At 41.6% G+C, this 20,118-nt stretch overlaps 2 protein-coding genes across 4 annotated transcripts; both read left to right on the forward strand.

The window, feature by feature from the left end:
- The first annotated feature begins 380 nt into the window (after window positions 1-380).
- Window positions 381-9,180, forward strand: rsl1d1 (ribosomal L1 domain containing 1). 2 transcript variants are annotated; one of them, XM_042341218.1, is made up of 9 exons: window positions 381-461; window positions 1,776-1,915; window positions 2,224-2,362; window positions 3,216-3,364; window positions 4,024-4,125; window positions 4,377-4,470; window positions 4,626-4,751; window positions 5,518-5,742; window positions 7,588-9,180. In XM_042341218.1, exons 1-9 carry the CDS (start codon window positions 438-440, stop codon window positions 7,924-7,926), a joined length of 1,338 nt encoding a protein of 445 aa, XP_042197152.1. In that variant the 5' UTR covers window positions 381-437; the 3' UTR covers window positions 7,927-9,180. The 2 variants fall into 2 exon arrangements, with proteins under 2 accessions (XP_042197152.1, XP_042197153.1); XM_042341219.1 differs by having other exon boundaries at window positions 4,626-4,742.
- Window positions 9,181-14,970: 5,790 nt separating this feature from the next.
- On the forward strand, window positions 14,971-19,599 carry si:dkeyp-72e1.6 (transmembrane protein 238-like). 2 transcript variants are annotated; one of them, XM_007893707.2, is made up of 2 exons: window positions 14,971-15,573; window positions 19,264-19,599. In XM_007893707.2, exon 1 carries the CDS (start codon window positions 15,066-15,068, stop codon window positions 15,567-15,569), a length of 504 nt encoding a protein of 167 aa, XP_007891898.1. In that variant the 5' UTR covers window positions 14,971-15,065; the 3' UTR covers window positions 15,570-15,573; window positions 19,264-19,599. The 2 variants fall into 2 exon arrangements, with proteins under 2 accessions (XP_007891898.1, XP_007891896.1); XM_007893705.2 differs by lacking the exon at window positions 19,264-19,599 and adding an exon at window positions 17,405-17,663 and having other exon boundaries at window positions 14,972-15,573.
- The last annotated feature ends 519 nt before the right edge of the window (window positions 19,600-20,118 follow it).

The raw sequence follows: 20,118 nt of genomic DNA on the forward strand, positions 1-20,118 counted from the left end.
CACGTCGAGAACATCTCGAATGTCCTCGCGTCGGACGCGGCGCCTTCGCGACGTCTCAAAGCGCTTCGCGGGATATACTGTGAAGCGGAGCGACCGTGCGTTTTGTGGGTGAAACACCCGAACCCCCCCCCCCCCAAAAAAAAATGTGTGTGGGTGGAGGGGGAAAGGGGGTGGGGGGGAGAGGGAGGGAGGGAGCACCTGGGACCTGGGGTTGGTTGTCCCATCAGTTGGCTGTCTGTACCAACGCTTGTCAATCACAGGAGGCGCCCCGCCCATTCCCCCAGTGTAGCCCCGCCCACCCACCCCCAGAGTAGCCCCGCCCACCCTTCCCCAGAGGGCACCCACGTGGCTCCGCGAGGGGAGGGGGTCACTGCGGGTCGCGCGCCTGCGCAGTGTCCGTCTCCTCTCCCGGGTCTCCCCGCGCACACGTGTCCAAGATGGAGTCGCTGAGCGCGGAGCAGGTAGGAGGGCGCGTGCTGTTCGGTGGTCTCCCCCCCCCCCCACCTCCCTCCCTCCCCGTTCTCCTCACACTCCCCGGGCCCGGGGCGGGGGGTGGTCGGGGTCGGGTTTAATCCGCCCCTCAGCCTCAGCGCCGCCGGAAAAGGGGGTTCAGACTGCGCGGCCCGTGAGGGAGGGAGGGCCTCGTCCGCTTCACACTGCGAAGTGTAGTGACTGTGCGCGGGCAAACGTGGCTTTACCCCCCCACCCCCCTCCACCCCCCAAAAAAAAGAAATGGGGGGTGAGAGGCGGTGTGTGGGGGAGGGGGTGTGTGGGGGGAGGCGGTGTGTGGGGGAGGGGAGGGGAGGGGTGAGGGGAGGGGGTGTGGGGGGAGGGGAGGGGGGGGGTGAGGGGAGGGGGGTGTGGGGGTAGTGTTGGTCAGGGGAGGCGGCACATTGTGTCCAGACTGGTTATCTTTACTGGGGGGCGACATGATGTGAAGAAAGTTCAGATGGGTATATAGATCCGTTCGGATCTACACACACACACATATATATTATATGTCTATATATTTTAGTCAAATAGAAAGATAGACAGATCGATAAAGATAGACAAAACGGACAGATACATAGGTAGAGATATATACGCCTCTCTTTCCCGACCCAACTGTCCAGCGCCTGGGGACGTCCTCCCGACGTGAAAGGCGCTCTACGAATGCAATCTTGTTGTTGTTGTTGTTGTTGTTTCAAGTCCCGCCTGAAGACTTTCCTGTTCGACCCCGACTTGGAGTCGGGCTCTCCGCCACTGTTGAGCGCTGCGGGGACGGCGCTTGATAAGTTGTGGTTTTGTTGTTGCCGTCACTGTAGAATCTCCCTCGCTCTCTTCTCTCTGCTCTCTGCGCTGATGTCGTCAGAGAAATTAAGTTGCCTCCTGAGCAATCTTGCACAACTGAACATTTCGTCGGTATCACAGCCCTGGGTCGTCTTACACATTACAGCCCAATGCAGATAATTGATGCCCAGATAAGAGTTTTACTCCAGAAAGTTATAGAGACCTGCAAAGTTGTTCAAATGTTGTCAAAAAAATAGCGTGTATTTGGGGTGTGTATCATTACACCACTTAATACTCTTGGATTTGTTTACTTTAGTGTTCCAAATTGACTTTCTAAGGTACTTATTTGCATTTCTTACTGAACAATATTTTGTTGAGCTTTAAGTAATTAAAGATTATCAGACCATTCCAATTAAAGTATAAAATATCACAATATTGTTTGTTTTATTCAAAAATGTGCGTATTAAAAACTTTTTTTTTCTCCCTGCTCTCCTTCATTTCTTCAGATAACTAAGGCTGTACAGGCTTTGTTGGCCTATGTGAAGAAGAGTAAGGATGATAACCCGCTGTTCCTCAATGAACATCAGTTTATAACGCTCGTTGTGACAGTATGGAAGATTCCAGAAAAGGAGAAAACGCTAAAAATGCAAGTGAATCAAAATTGAATTGTGAACAAATTAACCTATGGTTTATTTATGCTTTGCCTTGGTTTCATACAAAAAAGGATGAGATTGAATGAGTTGAAAGGCCTTCTTAGTTCATTCCTTCTTGTGATATCCAAAAATTGATTTGATATGGCCCCTATTCAAAACTTACCATAAAAGACCACTTATCCCGTATTTGTACTTTTCTATGTTATCTCCGGTGAGGTGTTAGAAGGTGAGAAAGAGATATTGATGCGGTTACGTGGATGCTATTAAACTCAAATGTTCAAGGAATCTGTTTGTATTGCAGACCTCTGCCTCATGGCATTCGAACAGACACAACAGAAGTTTGTCTCTTTACAAGAGATGAGCCAAACATGAGTGCAGACCAGACAGAGAAATTCTACAAGAAGCTACTCACCCAACAAGGAATTAAAAATGTAACACAGGTAGGATAGCAGAATGCTTTCAGCATCATTGTCAACAACAACAACAATTTATTTTACATAGCGCCTTTTCACGTCGGAAGGACATCTCTAGGCACTGGGCATTTAAGGGTTTGCACCCGAGCTGGGGGTTGGGGGAAGTGGGCAATGGGGGAAGATAGAACGGATCATGGCATAGATGTGAGGTTTGAAGGACAGCTGAGGGTCGAACAGAACAACAAGGTCTGTCTGGTTCCGTGTCACTGCACTTTACATTATACCCTGTGAAGTAGTTTAAGACCTTCTCCCAATGTGAAAGGTGCTACATCAACTATAAAGATTATTATGCCAAATGACTGTTACGCGGTGCTCAAATATGTGTTCATGTCTCATCGTGGAGTCCTGTAGCTCAGTGGTTAGAGCACTCGCTTTGCAAGCGAGAGACCTGAGTTCAATTCCAGGCAGAGGGCGAAACCTTGGGCAAGTTTCCTTACTCCACACAGAGCCTAATAATAATCCCTCCAAAACCAAAAACAATAATAGATTGGTCATTTTCAATCCATGACTGTTTGTGGGAATATTGCTGTGCGCAATTGGCTGCCGCGTTCGCCCACAAATATACAGTCAATTCACTTTACAGTGTGTTCTGTGAAGCGCTTTGGGACGTCCTCCCGACGTGAAAAGCGCTATATCAAATGCAAGGATTATTATTATTATTATCTTGTAAACTTTATGAGCTTGCAGTTTTATAAATCTGCTCTCAATCTAATGTTTATTTTGGATGTTTTTGTGTTGTGTTTGTAAAGTAATCTTAAAAGCAAATAGAACAAGTTATAACAGAAATGGAACTGTATTAATGCTGGTTCTGCTTGGATAGATCATTCCATACAAAGCACTGAAGACAGAGTACAAAGCATATGAAGCAAAGCGTCGCTTGTTGAGTAGCTATGACCTGTTCTTGGCGGATGATCGAATCAGGCGGCTGTTGCCATCTCATATAGGCAAACATTTCTACAAAGCTAAAAAGTAAGTAAACTGAGTGACTTTGAAGATCGTGCCTGATATTAAATGAATGCCTCAAGGAAGCCTGCCTAATCGATGTACAGATTCAATGGATAACCATTTTATTGATAATGTTTCTTGTGCTTCTAATGATCATCCCACACAAACGTTGTGAGGGTGACCACATTTACCCTATTGCCATGCTTCTCTGTATGGGGTTGGGGGAATGATGATAGGTGAGCAGGACTCAACCATTAAGTCCCAGTGATAGTTTCTTTACTTCAGTTTCTTCCCTTTCACCCCAATTGAAACGCGACTCAATCAGGTCACTTCTTTCGTTGACCTCAAAACTATTCAGATCCAGAACTTTGCAGTCTAGCATTTGGTGCTCAACCTGATTGGTTATACTGCTCTCTAATAGAGAATTGAAATAAAAGCACTGCTTGTTTGGTGTCCAGTAAAGTATTCTGTTAAGATTGTATTTGTTGGTTGTTCAGATGTGTGCTATATTTGAAAAACAGCACAAGGCATAACTATTTCAGGGTAGGATAATGTCTGCTCCCTACAACAACTTTCTCCAAAAGAAAGGTTCATGATAAAAGACACGTGAATTTGATCTTTGTGATGCTCCGCGGCAGATATTGATGGTGAGATTTGTTCACTTTAATGATTTCTGATTTCAGGGTCCCGCAGTCGATAAAACTAACTTCAAATAAACTTGTAAAAGAAATGAACAAATTGATACAGGGTACTATCCTTCCGATTACCAACAAGGGCTGCTGTTAGTGAGTATTAAAGCTTGTGACATATTGCTTGTTTCTGCTGCATGCATTACCAGCATTACCAATTTCCGGGATGGGGTTGGGGGGGTGGTTTATATTTTATGCTGATCAATGTGCAGCTTTAGGGTGGAATATGAAGTTAATTTCTGTCCAAAATGTACATTTAGATAAAAATTTATGAGTTTTGAACTTAATCGCTGGTGTCGGCCTGGATTTTGTGGAATGTGTGCTAACCCAGTATTTTTCTCCTGTAGTACTTCCCGCGTAGCTCACACAGGAATGAAGGTGCAGGAAGTAGTGGAAAACATCATTGCGGCTGCCCGCAAACTTGCAGTAGACTTACCCAAGGTATGTAAAAGAGCCTAAGAGGCCGACTTCTGGGTCATCAGGTCGCCAGAAAGCCAATTGAATTCTTATCTGGGTTCAGAATTGCATGTCCCAAAGCTATGAGCATTAAATCTATATTATGTCTCGAAAAAATTTCCTTGTTTTTTAACCCACAGAAATGGAAAAACGTAAAAATTCTTCACTTGAAAACTCCCACCTCTGTGTCTTTGCCTATTTATAACTCAGGCATGCACAACCTAGTCGAGCTACAGAAAGGGGCATCCAAGAAGACGGTAAATACGGTAAATACAAAATGGAAAAATTAATTTTGTTTGGTTTTTTTTATATATATAATATATATATAATGTTTATATATAATAGGGTAGCAGGTACAAAATATGTTCTAGGAACAGCACTATGCAGATGGTACAAGCAGTACTTGTACAAAAGTTATTTACCATTGCAAGATGAAATGTAAGTTATTTTTGTTTCGGTTTGCAATCGCTCCCACCCTCTTGAACTCCATTCCGCAGTCCCTCCGCCTCGCCCACTCCCTTGCCTCCTTCTAAACCCTCCTTCAACTGTGCCTTCCATCACCTTACTCTTCCCTCTCCCTCCCCGATCCCGACCCCCAGGTCGGGTCGTAAACACTGATTGTCCTTCGCCTTGGGATGTCCTCCTGACATGAAAGGCACTATACAAATGTAATTTTGTTGTATCAGTTTTAAAGTCAGAGTTGATGTGAACTGCGCTCCATAAGAAACTTCTCAATTTGATTTTCGGTGTACGAGAGCCACAAAAAATTTTGAACACCATCTATTGTCCCCATTTGAAAAGTGTGAAGTGCTTGTGGTTTGGGCAATCCCAACAGTTTTACTGTGTTCAAATAAAGGAGTGTTGTTGGAGCACATGGGAACAGGAGTTGGCCATTCAGCCCCATAAGCCTGTTCTGCCATTCTATTAGATCATGGCTGATCTGTACTTCAACTCCAATTACCGACTCGAACATATTTATAAATGCAATTATTGAATGTCGTAGCAAATGTGTATTTTTGTTTGTTCTCTTAGAATAAGCAGAAGAAAGTAACGAAAGTTCAAGATTCAGAGATGTCAGCTGCAACAGCACCGTTAGCAGAAGCAACTACTGTTCTTGTTGAAGCTAATGATGCAGCAGAGAATACATTCAAGATAAGTTCCCCAGTCACCGAGAAATCTAAGCATCAGGAAGATGAAGAAATACCACAGCTGGTTCCCATTGAAGAACAGACACCCTCAAAAAAGGCAAAGTTACAAGTACGTTTCACAGACAGTGTAATAACTCTCCTTGTGTCAGTTTGGCTCTTTTGGTAGCGCTCTCATTTCTGGGTTTCACCTCTGGTTGTGGGTTCAAGCCACTTGTCTGGACTTTCAGCTTGCTTTCTAAGATGGCATTCCAGTGCAGTGTTTGTTGGGTGAGAATTTAAACAGGTTCAATCTGTTTTAAAAGATAACAGAGTTTTTCCAGGTGTCTTGTCCAGCAATCCAAAGTTAAGTTGATCATTCACCTCCTGGCTGTTTGTGGAACATCACTGTCCGTAAAATCTATACTATTTTTTATCAGTTTGTTTCAACACTATAGGCACTACAATGCAAGAATTATTAGATATTCTTTGATGGAAATATGGGTGACTGCCTCAAAACATCTCGTATTGTGTCTCTTCAGGGGTTATCAAGGTAGCCAATTCATTTTGCTTTTCTTTGCTGTGGCCCAATTGGATCAGGATTGAGACTGTCCAAATTAATTTCAGACATGAATACCCACATTGGGCAGAGCGAGGAAATTTTCAGCATTAGTCTGGATAGGATTCAAATCCAGGTCGCTAGGAGGAGCTGACAGTCCAGTCCTGTTGTATGATATACCACACTTGGTGTATACTTGTGGTATAAACAGAATACTCAGTAACAATCAGGTGATCATGCAATTTATCACATTCAACAGTGGGACAGCAACAATTTAGTCAGGGGATACATTCCTTATTCAACAGCTTACTTCTGTTATCTGTAAACATTTGGGGGATTGAATAATGGAAAGAAAATTGTTTTCCTCCATCTTCTGTATAAATGATGGAGGCAGAGGGTTTGCTTTACTCGGGTGGAGGTGGGGGGCTACTTGTGCTTTTCTGGTTTGTCGCCCGTGTCCTCTCCCGCACCAGGCTACGTGACCCTATCACCCCCATCATCGCCCGACTCTACACTGGTTTCCCATCACACGGAGGATACAGCTCAAGATCCTGGTCCTCATCTTCAAAGCCCTCCATGGTCTTGCTCCCCCCTACCTCTGCGACCTCCTATCCCCCTACCATCCTGCCCGCTCTCTCCGGCCTGCTTCACATCCCCTGTCTCGCTTGCCCACCATTGGCGGGCGGGCCTTCTGCCACTCTGCCCCCACCCTCTGGAACTCCATCTTGCAGTCCCTCCGCCTCGCCCCCTCCCTTGTCTCCTTCAAGATACATTTCAAGACCCTCCCTTTCGGCCATGCTTTCGATCACCCTGCTTCTCCCCCCGCACTCCACCCTTCCCCATCCCTACTCTCAGCTCAGGTCCAAAACACTGATTGTCCAGCGCCTTGGGACGTCCTCCCAACATGATAGCCGCCATACAAATGTAATTTTGTTGTTGTAGGGGGGGAAAAAATCCCACTTTATTTCGTTCTCTAAAAATCCTGACAAATTTGAATATTTTAACTTCTCCTTCCCTCTGTGGTAAGGTAAACTTATGAAGTGTATATCCTACAATCTTCCAGGCATTAGGTAGTAATTTTGTACATGCTTGTTAAACATGCAGAACACTAATGGATTTCCAGCTTTTTTTAATTTAAAAAAGACATCAGTTGTATGAAAATTCAATCCAAGTCTTTATTAGATAACTATATAAGATTGGCAGAGCAGAAGTGGGGTAGTTTTAAGAGCTAACATGACAAAAATAGAATTTAATTTTTTTTTAATTGTTCAATGGTTCTCCCTTATATGAACATATTAAACATTAGAGTATTTCTAATGTTCACAATAGGGATGCTTTGTGTGTCTTTCTTCATGCTGAAATGTGAGAAGATCACATGCTTTTAATTCTGAACATTTAAAAATTCTTCTTTCTGAGCAGAAATCAAAGCAGAAAACCACTGTTGATGTAACCCCCGTCAACATGAAACTGCCACGAAAGGCTATTTCACAAACACCAGCAGTAAAGGAGACTCCAAAACAGAAGCCAGATCATCCAGAAATGCAGACCCCGGACAAGCGAAAAAAGAAAGTTCAGACACCAAAGCAGCAGATGAAAGAAAATGTGTTTGAGAAAAGTACAAAGAAGAAAACTCCTAAAAAATCTCTGGCAAAATCTGCAGGGATCGTCAGAAAAGAAAAACTTGTGAAATCTGCAATGAAAGCTCCTAAAACTCCCAAGCAGAAAGAAAAGAAACAGAAGGTCCCACAGTCTGCCTGAACTTAAAATGAACTTTAGCCACTTACTCTTTGAACAGTGGAAATCTGTGTCTGTTCATGAAGCTGATAATAAATCCTATACCGCCCTAAGTGGTTTGTTAAATACACATTGGGTCCATCATATTTGCCTAAACATACATCTCATAGTTTAACCATTTAAGATGAGAAGTTCTGTTCACTGTGGTAACAGAAAGTTTCACCAGTTGCTTGAGATAAATAGTAACAGCAATTTGTACAATGCATCAAGTGATTCATAGTATACCAGAAGAAAGAACTGATTTAACAGGTTGAGAGTTTGATTTATTCTGCGGTTCTTTTCATTCCAACAGGTTAATGAATTAAATGTTTTGGTTCATTCTGCTAAATAAGTGGTGCAGCCAAACACTAGAAGCAGTTTAAAATCAGAAATACAATTTAATTCTCTCCATCACAACAATGGAAGAGATCTTCCTGAGACGTAACATATATATTATATATATAAATATCACACACACACACATTCTGTCCTTTGTGTCTCCCTGGACCACCCACTATTCCTTCACCAGGATTTGACAAGCTTCCAGCTCTGGGTTCTACAGCGTGTTTTTATAAATTGAAGTTTTTGCTGATATTGAATAATTAATGTACTCAAATTATACAGAAAAGAAGAGAGGCATATAATAATCCTTGTATTTGGTGTAGCACCTTATCAAATTGTCAATGGATCTCAAAGCTCTTCATAGGATATACTATAAAGTGGTGCGACTATTTTGTGGGTGGATGCAACAGATGATTTGCATACAGCCATGGAGTGGATTTTATTTGGGGAACTGGTTATTCACTCCATTGCTGTTTGTGGAACCCCTGGCTGTGTGCAAATTGACTTGAGCTTTCCTAGAAATAGACAGTTATGACATTTGGCAGCAATTATCTTTGAGACATTAATAGAAGCAAAATCAAATGTTTGGGTTGTTAAATGTGATGCGGGAAATCGCGTTAAATATTTAATGACATGCAATCATATTTGTGTATGTGGTGGAGAGATGCCTTTTCAGGATTTTTGTGGAACTTATCTATCAAAATCTGTTACAGTGCTTGTAAACATATTTTATGCCCATATGTGTGTTGAACTTGGCTCATTTTCATCTGTGCTTACCCTGTGTTCTCATTCTTCATAAGGACTGTCTGCTGAAATGTAAACCTAAGTCAACATTCAGCTTATGAACCGTATATTAGATCTCCAAAAACTAAATAAAAGATTATTTTCCTCCTGTTAGTTTTATGTATGAGGACTCGTGTTTATGTTACCTCTTCATTTTACAGAGCGTTATCCTGGGATGTATACAGATATATTTTGTTTAGTTAGTTCCATCTTGAGTTAAACTTTTACTTTATCCACAGCTGTCCTGTAAATTTTAGCACCAGTAGCAACTTAGGGTTGCATCTGTATACTGAAGTCACGTCTATACATGTGGTTCCAGTGTGATCCAATTTTTTTTAAAACCATTTTAATTTCAATGAAGTCCATAACGAAACTACTGTCCTATTTTTTTTTCTTTCAACAACTGATTGATCTGTAAATTGTTGTTGATTGTCCCAATTTCCCGTACTTCAGATTTAAAACATTCACAATTACTCTCGTTTTTATTTCTTTTCATTAAAAATTGTTCCTCACAAAGTCACACTACCTTCTAAGGAAGGCCAGAATTTCTCTGCCTGTAACGTGCAGCTGTTGCTGTTGTTATTAATGCCCCCTTCATAAACAACTGTTTCAGACATTGAAAGACTGCCTTGTTGTATCAATTATCGTTATAACCCAGCAATCAATCCCTTGTAATATCAATAGCATCCTTCCTCTCTTCCTCCCCACTCCCCTCACGCACACACAGATGAATGACATCAAAATAAACACATCCTTAAAACTGCAAAGGAGACGCATGTCAACGACAACTATAACATGGAGATAGTTTCTCTGGTTATTGTAATATATTTAATGAGTAGGGTTTAGACTGTTGAGACTGAATAGGGTTAAATGAATCAATTCCACCTCAATCATCAGAGTATTTTCCCTAAGGATCTCTATTGTGCTAATACAGTTCCTGTATTTGCTGTACAACAAACTGACACACATATATACATAGACCCTTTTCACAACTAATTCACAAAGTAGTAAAGCGATCCCCGAACCTTATATCATTAGGAAAGGAAATGTAAATGTTACGTGCCCATTAAATTTGCTTTATGTAGAAATAGACGTTCCATGGAATGTGATTTATTTAACAATTTTGAATTACTACTATTTAGAAGAGAATATTTGTTTCGGGAGATTAGAGTGGAAGAGTTCACACTTTATTTACCGTTAGGCTGTGTTTAATTGTGAACTTGACACAACAATAATCCTTGCATTTGAGACAGCGCCTTATCACTTTGTTGAGACGTCTCAAAGCGTTTCACGGAATATACTGTAAAGTGGATTGACTATATTTTGTGGGCGAAACGCACTGGAATATAATAATAATAATAATCCTTGCATTTTGATATAGTGCTTTTCACATCTTCGAGACGTCTCAGTGTATCTGAAGGCGATGAATGACCTGCGAAGCTGCGGGTTTGATCTGTAACGCCTCTTGGGTGTCGTCTCTTCCCTGTCTGATCCACAGCCAATTGGTGCTTCCTCCCTCTTTCCCACTTCCAGCCCTTTTCGGAAGCCACTAAAATCCCCCCCCCCCCCCCCCCCCCCCACCTCTTGGCTCAACATAAGCAGCAGCAGCAGTAGCCATGAAGCACTGGCTGAGAGCTAACTAAACGGCTAATCTTTAAAACCACGAAGTAAGTGCATTTTAACCTTTATCTGTAACCAGGAGCAGCTTCAGTCTGTTGTCCGCTGGCAGCTGTTGTTGTGGTTTGGGATTTCTAATGTGAAGTCCAAGTCAGGAATCTGTAGAGGAGAGAGATGCTGTGCAGTTGCTGACATTTGGTTTGGACGTTGCGTTGGAGTTGGAAGCTTTGTTGCAAAAAAAAACGATGGGAATTTGTTCCCGCTAATCTGTGGGGGTGGGGGTTTATGTCCTTAAATGTGCACATTGCAAAGATAAGAGATCATTGCATGTCAGTGTAAATGTAAAGAACAACAACAACAACAAAATGCATTTGTAAAGCACCTTAAAGCAATGCAAAGTGCGTGTAAAGGCTCTGTGCAGCAGTCTTGCAAGCAGGAACGTTCATGTTCGTGTTAGTATTGTTCGTGTTGTTAACTTTTTAGAAACTGCGGAAACGACTGTGTACTTTATTGCGACAAAAGACGGTGACAATTCTCTTTGAAGATGAACAAATAGCTCATGTAAACTTTCCGGATGCTGTTTAACGGCGCCGAACGTACTTTTTATGGAATTTGACAAGATTTTGAGACTCTTGTCAAACTCCATTTTATAAAAAAAAAGGCACATTCGGTGCTGTCAAAAGACATGTGTGGTTCTTTTTGAAATGGATGTTTTCTCAATACAATCTGAGACAAGTAGATTAGTTTCATTTTGCGTCCGTTTAAGAAGCAGGAATTCCTCAGCATTCCTAAATAGTTGGGATAAAATGCATCCAGTTGTTGTTTGGGCTTGAACGGGTTTCCCAGAGAAATTTAGGTGAATCGAACCTGGGATTTAAATGAAATATTACATTTATGTTGTTTGCCAAAAACTGTTTTTTTTAAATGAACTCTTTTGCAGCTACAAAGAGAATTGTCATTTCTCGCCCCCACCCTCTCGCCCAAAGAGATGTAATGATAATCCTGTTACATCCTGTTACAATGATAATCCTGACAGTAAAGTTAAATACAGGAACTTTCATGCGTAGGGCATCAGGGAGGGTTCAGAGAATGTTAAATTAATTGTCAAATGTAACGTCAAATTTAATTGTAATTGTCAAATGAAAATGTAACTATCACATGTGCCATCTTGTATGATTTTGCTAATGACTGATCTAAGAATATTTCCCTTGATATCCTTACGTACACATACAGAGTCGTATCCTGTTGTGGAAACATCTCAAAGAACCTCGCAGGATTTACCCTAAAGTGCAGTGACTGTGTATTTTGGTGGGAACCCAACAGCTAAACTTTGTGCACATCAATGTCTCACTCGAAATGAATGACCATTTCTTTTTTTTTTTTGGTGGGGGTGGGAAAGGGTGGTGGTGGGGGGTAGGGGTGGTGTTATTGTCGGCCAGAACACTGGGAGAAACTTCCTTTTTCAATACTGCCATGATATCTTTAATGCCAAATCTTCAACATCACATCCCAAGGCAGATACCTCTCTATATTGGGGTGTTAGCCGAGAAACTCTGAGCTCAAAGTTCCCATGTGGGACTTGTAACCCAGAACCTTGTTAAGCAGAGGCCAGAGTGGTGTCAATGGAGCCAGGTTGCGAAGACGGGCTTTGCAACACCCCAACCTTTGTCAAACGTGTTTACCAATCGCAGTGCAAAAGTGAGACTCTGCGGAACATCACTGTGAACATAATAAATAAGACTGGGAAAACAGGTCTGCTTTTCATAAACTAAAAATAACAATCCGGCCTCAAAATGAAGCACTAAAGCGTCAAGGTTAATAAGGTGAACAGTCACATTGGAATCAGATGACTGGGGCCATTTTTCTTATGCTCATGAGTTGGCCCTTCTTTCCGATAGCATTTGCGTTTTCGTTTGTGCCAAAAGCAACTTCCTCATTCATACAAAACATAATTGAAAAAAAAACAATCAATATATCTAATAATAAATATATAAATACATATGCAATCATACAGTATAATATATATATAATTCCCTGCCGTGTTGCTTATTATTTTGTTTGCCTTCGGAAATGTCTGATTAAATGTAACTCGTATTTAAAGGATCAAATCAAATCTCAATTCGAGCCCCCCCCAAAAATGAAGTCATACATTATGACCAACGCCTTATCAAAACATCTCTCTCCTCACCCTGAAGTACAATTTACATCAGCAGGTTATTGGGGAGGGGGTGGGTGGGGTGGGGTGGGGGGTTATTTTGTATAACATTGACATTATTTCTGGCCATTGCAGGCAATACGGGAGGTGTGAAAAATGCAACTCGTAACCATCAGCTCTTCAGAGAGGTTTGGGTCCAGTCAGATGTCTTCTCCGGATGACAGGAGAAGTTACTGCTCAAGAAGCTCCATTCACGTTGGGCATCGAGCAGAGCCCATCAACGCTTGTGAAGTCCAGAGGTGCAACAGCTGGGAAGACTATCACAAACCCATCACCATCACAGTGATCGGGGTCTTGGTCTTTCTTGTGGGCATCACCCTGACCATCCTTTACTTTACTCGGGTCACAGAGGTCCCTTATGCCCTGGGGCCAGTCTGTCTCTCCATCGGCTTGATGTTCATCGTCACTGGACTCGTGTGGATTCCCATCGTTAAACAGAAGCTCAGACACGCGGGGATCATAAGGAAACTGTACCCCAGATCTGCTGCGTGAATCACTCTCTTTCTCTCTCCCTCTCTCCTTCTCTCTTTCTCTTGGGCTCTTCAATTACTCGCATGCTAGAGAAAGCACAGCCCCATTTTTGGAGGCGTATTAATGCCCTTTTTATTAGTAGTATTATTCTTTAATCCAACTGTAACTTCACCAGCACAGCGCACACATTAACAGGAAAGTTTCCTGGTAGTCTAATGAGTGATTAGCTCACAATCCTTGCTATTAAACCCTTGGGTGTGGAGGATGTACCACCAGACCTGAACTGTACAGGGTTGTCCCAAATGTCCCTGACCATCATGGGAATAAAAGCCTCCCTCCCTCCCCACATGAAATGGAATTAAAAAAATGATTATTGTATCTTCGAGTCTCTTAAATAATATCCTTACAGGACTTAAGATCCCTTCCCTTGATTAAACAGGTCCTATTTATTCAATGTCATGACTACGTTGGAGTCATTCCCAACCAATTATTATGCCCCTTCATTCCTTCATATAACCAAAAATGAACAGCATGCAATCTTTCTTTTTTAAAAAAAACCTCTTAGTTTAAAGGCAACCGTTTGCTTTTGAGATAGGAACACCAAGCTTCACATTTTGATATCATTCTGCGTGTTTTAATAACTAATTAGCCAGTTTAAAACAACAATATTAACAATTATAATTATAATAATTATTATAATAATAATAATAACAATAACGTGTAAGCAAAGTACTATTTTCTTGAATGGTGAGAGATGATCACATCAACAGAGGGTGACATTCGACAATAAATTCTTTTGTCAAAATGCAAACGTTCACTTTTAATGGGGGTGGACTTTACTGACTGCAAATCGTTGAAATAAACAGGTACCGGTTTGGAAGGTGGTCGAAGGGGTCTTGGCTTTTAGGGAGGACTTTGAAAACCAGGAGAGAGAATGCGAGGCAGAAGGATTTGGGGGGAGGAAGTTGCAAAGAGCTGAAAATCCTTACATCCCCATCAACTTTATGGGAATTCTCTGAGGTTTGCAAAGCCAGGAACGTTTGGTTAATCATTATTATTATTATTATTGTTGTTATTATTATTATTGTCATTATTATTGTTATTATTATTGTTGTTACTATTATTATTGTTATTATTCTCATTAATCATTCAGAAGTGTGAACCATAAAACTAACCATTCGTTGAAATCCCTGTGACTTCTGTGCGTTCAAAACCATTAAATTGCAATGCTCTATCCCCAAAGAAATTAAATCGTGTCGTGTGCTGTGCATATAAAACGAAGCGTTTTCTCGGATACGATAATAATAATAATAATAATAGTAATAATACTCCTTGCATTTGGTAAAATGCAAGTAATCTCCTGATCGATTGGGTGAGAGGTAGACTTCATAATCTGAAACGTTCATTTTATATATAATGTGGAAGGGGTGGGAGGGGGAGGAAATAGCAGTGAGTTGGCAGAGACAGAGCAAAGTTGTTTGCAAAGTGAGCCAATGTTTAACTCTTGCCTCAGGGGTGACGCCAACAAGGTCAGGATAACTACCCAGTAACCCAGTAACCGCACCAGGTAAATGGGTGTGTGTGTGTGAGGGGGGAGGAGGGTTGGGGGAGGGTGGCTTTGAACTCTGATCACCAATACCTGTGGTGGCTCCCAAGGAAACTGCAGGTGGGTTGGGTGCAGGAACATGCTCTCGCTATGGCGCTCCAGAGAGCCGGGCTGGGTCGCTGTGTGTGCGCTTTCTGGCTGGCCATAGCCTTCGACGCGGTGGGGCTGACGGTGCTTCTCTTCGGGGTCTTCGCCGATGTCTTCTTCTACGACTTCCTCATCTACGCGGGGGCCATCGTGATCTTCCTGAGCCTGGTCTGGTGGATCTTCTGGTACACGGGCAACCTCGAGGTGCCCCTCGAGGAGCTGGAGGACGACGTGGGGTTGAAGAAGGAAACGGGGTTCACCGGCATGTTGAGGAAGTTCTCGGTCAGGATCTCGGAGACTTTGAGGAACAGGCAGGACGCCAACCACAGGACCCCCGGCAATGCCCCGGAGGTCCACGATCACAAGAATAAAACCACTGTGAGACCTATATTCCTCCGGAGGTTGTCTTCTGATGCAAGCTCCATAACTGCGTCCAGGTCTTCCCATCAGGATATTACTTTCAATGTATTAGTGGAGTCGAAAGACACGGGGATCTCGCCCGTATAGTCAGGTAACTCAAGTTTCTCTCTCTCTCTCTTTGTGTGTGTCTCTGTGTCCTTTTTTTAAAATAAAATTCTGATAATAATAAACCCAAATAAATCTTTTTCTCCCCCAGCCAGGCGCGAATGGAGTCAGAATTGTAAGCGTTATTGACTTAAGAGAGTTAATCATTAATGGATGGCAACTGGCGTTTGGGAAATCGATTGATGGGAGCTTTGTGTGCTGTTTGTAGAATGGAGTTTATTAGCTGAAAAGGTGAACTTTGATACATACAGTATGGTTAAGAGTCCATTTGAACTCATCATATATGTTACTGACTGATCTGATCTGCTGCAGGTCTCACTTCTACATTAAGAGCTCAATATGATTTAGACATAACCAAGAGTTTTCTGTGGTGGTGGTGGGTGGGGAGGGGTGAGGAGGGGGTGGGGTAGAGGGGGGGGGGGGGGGTGTTGAGAGTCTCATATATATTTTGGGGGACCTGAAAGGAGCCCTGGGAGTATGCAGCCAATGGAATGGTGGAACAGGCTCGAGGGGCTGAATGACCTGCTCCTCTTTCTGTATTTCCTCCATATGCTCAGTGGGTAAGAGTGAGAACCAAAAGGGGTTTATTCTACAGAAAAATCTGTCTACAGATTCACGACCATATGCTTCCCTCGTGGGAAACTTCAGAACTTATTGGAACTCTCAAATAAGGGACTTCTTCAATGAGGGTCTCTGTGCACTGGGCAGAGCTCATCTGCCACATCAGAAAAAAATAAAAGCCAAATTGCTTCCACCCAGAGGACTGAAGCGGTGAGCACAGCATCGGTGTGGAACTGCAAAGAGTTTCAAGGTGGAAATCAATGCAGCTTTTTTTTTATATTAGAAAAAAAGTGCAGCAATTAAACATTGTATGAATTACTGGAGGGTGTATTGCTCAGAAACAGGAACTGTCGGGGATCTGCTTTGCTGAGCAGATCTACTCTGAGAGACTGCAGGGAACCACTTATTTACTCCTCCCCCACACACACACAAACTCTCTCCACTCCTTTAATACATTAATAATTAACATCAGGGCAGACATGAAAACTCACCACAAACCAAATGTTATCCCCAAGTTTGGTCAGGGGGATGATATATATATATATATATATAAACATGGGGAAGTTGGAACCTACTCCCCCATTATTTCTATGAAAACTCCTAAATTGCATTAACTCACTTTTTTTTTCCTCCCTAATCTCTTAATCTTACCAGTCAGGTGTTTATCTTGAACGCCTCAATGGACTCTTTTTTTCCCCCCTATAACTTGGTGAGCCAACAGGCTCCACGTTCACAAGAATAATATTTCTTACGGCTCCAAGTCTAGTGCTCGAGTTCCATCCATATAGGCAATTGAGGTGAGACAGTTATACATCAAGTTGTGAGTCAAAAGTTTATTTTAAAGAAACGATTTTGTGTACTGTATAACGACTGATAAATCTCGTTGGTTGGCGTCACTGTGAAAGGTCTGTGATCTCAGCTCCACGAAATATGAACACACGTTGCCAGGTGATTGATTCTGTTCTGTTGGATGTAACTTACAATGAATTAATTGGCGATAAAATGAGGTCGGATTTTATAAGAACAGTCATTTTCTTGTTTTTTTTTTAAAAAAAGCTCAAGGTAAAAAAGCCAGAATAACCCACCAAATGGACAGTCAATTTTACAATCAATATACAGTCAATATACAATATATACAAAGGCTGAGGCGTCTCAATGGCGTGATAATGCAACCTGTGTTAGATGCGATGATGATGATGATGATCATTATCATTAATAACCCCATTGTAATGTATATATCACTTTATTTTTTACAGCACGTGCTACAATTTAAGAAATCACTGACCAACTCCGACCTCTCTCTGACTCTCAGGAATACACTGAATACTGTGTTCAGATCAGCTCATCCTTTCCAATTCTGGACAATGTCACAGCTACAATGTTCGCAGTTTTTGTTTTTCGTGGGACTCGGCGTCTAATTAATGACCCCCTATTGTACATTAAACTGCGTTAAACTTTTTTTTTGAAAAAAAGACGTAATTACAAACTTATCACATATTCGTTACGCAGCCCCTGCGCTGTCTATGTTTGTTTGTGGTGTGTGGTGTGTGTGGGGGGGGTGGGGGGGGGGGGGTGGGGGGTGAATACGATTGGTATTACACCAGTTGTTGTTTTTCTTTCACATTGATTGTTCATTTCTGTTTAGCTGTGAACACTTCATTTGGGAAATAAATTGCCTGATTGCGGATGGGTCGTCAGTTTTTTTTTCTGCTGGAAATTAATTAAATTGAAGTCACACTCGTGCTTGAAATGACATTAAACAGTGACGCTGCAACAGACCAAAGCTTTGCAAAAAAAAAATTAATCAGCTCCAGCTTTGCAATCAGTGGTTGTGATCTACTACAGCTACGGTTTATAATGGGGGGGTGGGGGGGGGTAAAAAAAAAGCTGAATCCATTCACTCTTTCGTTATATTCTGTCGTTTGAATTGCTGGATTGTGTGAGGCTGTTGGCAGTTTCATTTTTATTGCAGAATTATTTTCAGAGCAGAAGTCCGGGTCCATGTCATCCATCGTTATCAATGGGAACAGCCTCTGTGAAGTCGGTTGACAGTCGATGAGAGAGAGGCATTTGCTTAAAACATTCATGTAAATGAATTAAAACAAAATCCGCAGTTTTTTTTTTTAATTTTTTTTCCACGAGAAAACGATAGTTTTTTTTCTTTGTTGCTCCAGGACATTATTATTATTAAACACATAACGAGATCTCGCCCGGACCCGCAGAGCCCGGGTTGGATTGCACTGCACCTGAGCTTCTTGGCACAGGTTTTGTTTCACAGCTTCGGTGCAAAAAAAAAAACTGGAATGCAACTTTTTTTGGACGGTTCCTTTTTTAATTCTTTCACCGTTCGTTTTAACGTACAGTGCAGTAGAAATGCATTAAACTACACGTCGGGAAATATATATGTATAGGATATATTTTGCAGAGCGTATTACGCCCTTTAAAAAGGGAGCTTCAATGAAAATGAAGGTGGTTCAAAAAAACAAAAAAATCGCCTCTGCGTTGCGTGTGAAACTGACCAGCGATTCCCTTTGGTGGTTCGTGTCCACAGAGGGGTCCACAGCGTTATCATCTCACACGGCATTTCATGTGGATGAATGTGTTCAATTGCAATTATCATTATGCTCTCTCCCTCCGGTCGATGGCCAGGGACGAGTTTGTGGCTGAGACTCATCATTCCGTTAAAAGCAACTGGATTTTTAAAAAAAATAATATATAACTTGCAATGGAAAGACTACACTTTGTTCCCACTAAATTGGTCACCTCTTATTGATTACGACGCTGATTTAGGGGCACACGAAGGTCCGGTTGCATTTTAATGCTATCACTATTTCTATTAATTTGAACGAGGTTATCCACACGAGAATCTGCTGTCGGGAGAGAAAGAAAGTAATAGTATTTCTACGGCACCGTTGTCGTATCGAAATGCCTCCAAGCACTGTCTTTGTAGGGAAATCAGTAGAAGTATTTTGTATCAACAAAGTCCCACAAATACCTATCAGGTGAATGACTATCTATTCTGGGAACACAGAGAATACATTTCTTTTTTAAGAGAGGATAGAGATCTTTAACATCTTTAACGTCTAAAACAGATTTATTTTTTTTAATCTGAAAGGCAGCACATCTGACAATGCAGCATTTCACCCGTATTGCATTGATTATGAACCCGGGCGATATGGGGCTTGAACACAAAACCTTCTGACCCAGTGTGACCAACTGAGCCAAGCTGACACCCATGAGATAACCATGTATGGAAGTTTCAAGATCTCACATCTCTACCTTCTGAGGAAGATAAGGACAAATGGAACTGATTAAAAATGAGACTTTGTACGAAATTGCACCAGTGATTGAAGTAAGCAGACGCTGAACTGTTCATTTTTGATGTTAAGGCGCTACATCACATGTAAGGATTATTATCATATTAAACGCAATTTGGTGGAGCACAAATGACCATATTTGACGTGGCAAATCATGTATTTGCAGTACAATTTGTATGCTGAATATGAAACAAATTTGTGCATGATTGTTTGCAGATGTTTGAATATGTCTCAAGAATGCACTCCGGCCAATAAAATAAATAAACCTCGGCTCTAATCTTCTATCTAATACTCAGAACTCTACTCCGGGATCCAATTCTTAGCTTCCTTTTTATTTTATTTCATCAATTTAGTAAGACTATGTTTCAAAGTCCATGTTTCCATTGACTGAGACCTGGATTCATTGCTTTGGAGAGAATCATTAGTGTTTTTTTTGTTGTCATTGCCAATTACAACAACAACAACAAAATTACATTTGTAGAGGGCCTTTCACGTTGGGAGGACGGCCCAAAGGGCACTGATTACTAGCTAAGATCCATAGGGAAAGTACTGAATAAATGTTTTAAAATTAAATCTTATCAAAATAAGCTTTCTTTTAAACCTAGTAAATGAATCAAAGTGTTGATGGATATGATGTTCTCTGGTAAAACAAA

Source organism: Callorhinchus milii, unplaced genomic scaffold, assembly GCF_018977255.1.
Source record: "Callorhinchus milii isolate IMCB2004 unplaced genomic scaffold, IMCB_Cmil_1.0 Scaffold16, whole genome shotgun sequence".
NCBI classification, from domain to species: domain Eukaryota; kingdom Metazoa; phylum Chordata; class Chondrichthyes; order Chimaeriformes; family Callorhinchidae; genus Callorhinchus; species Callorhinchus milii.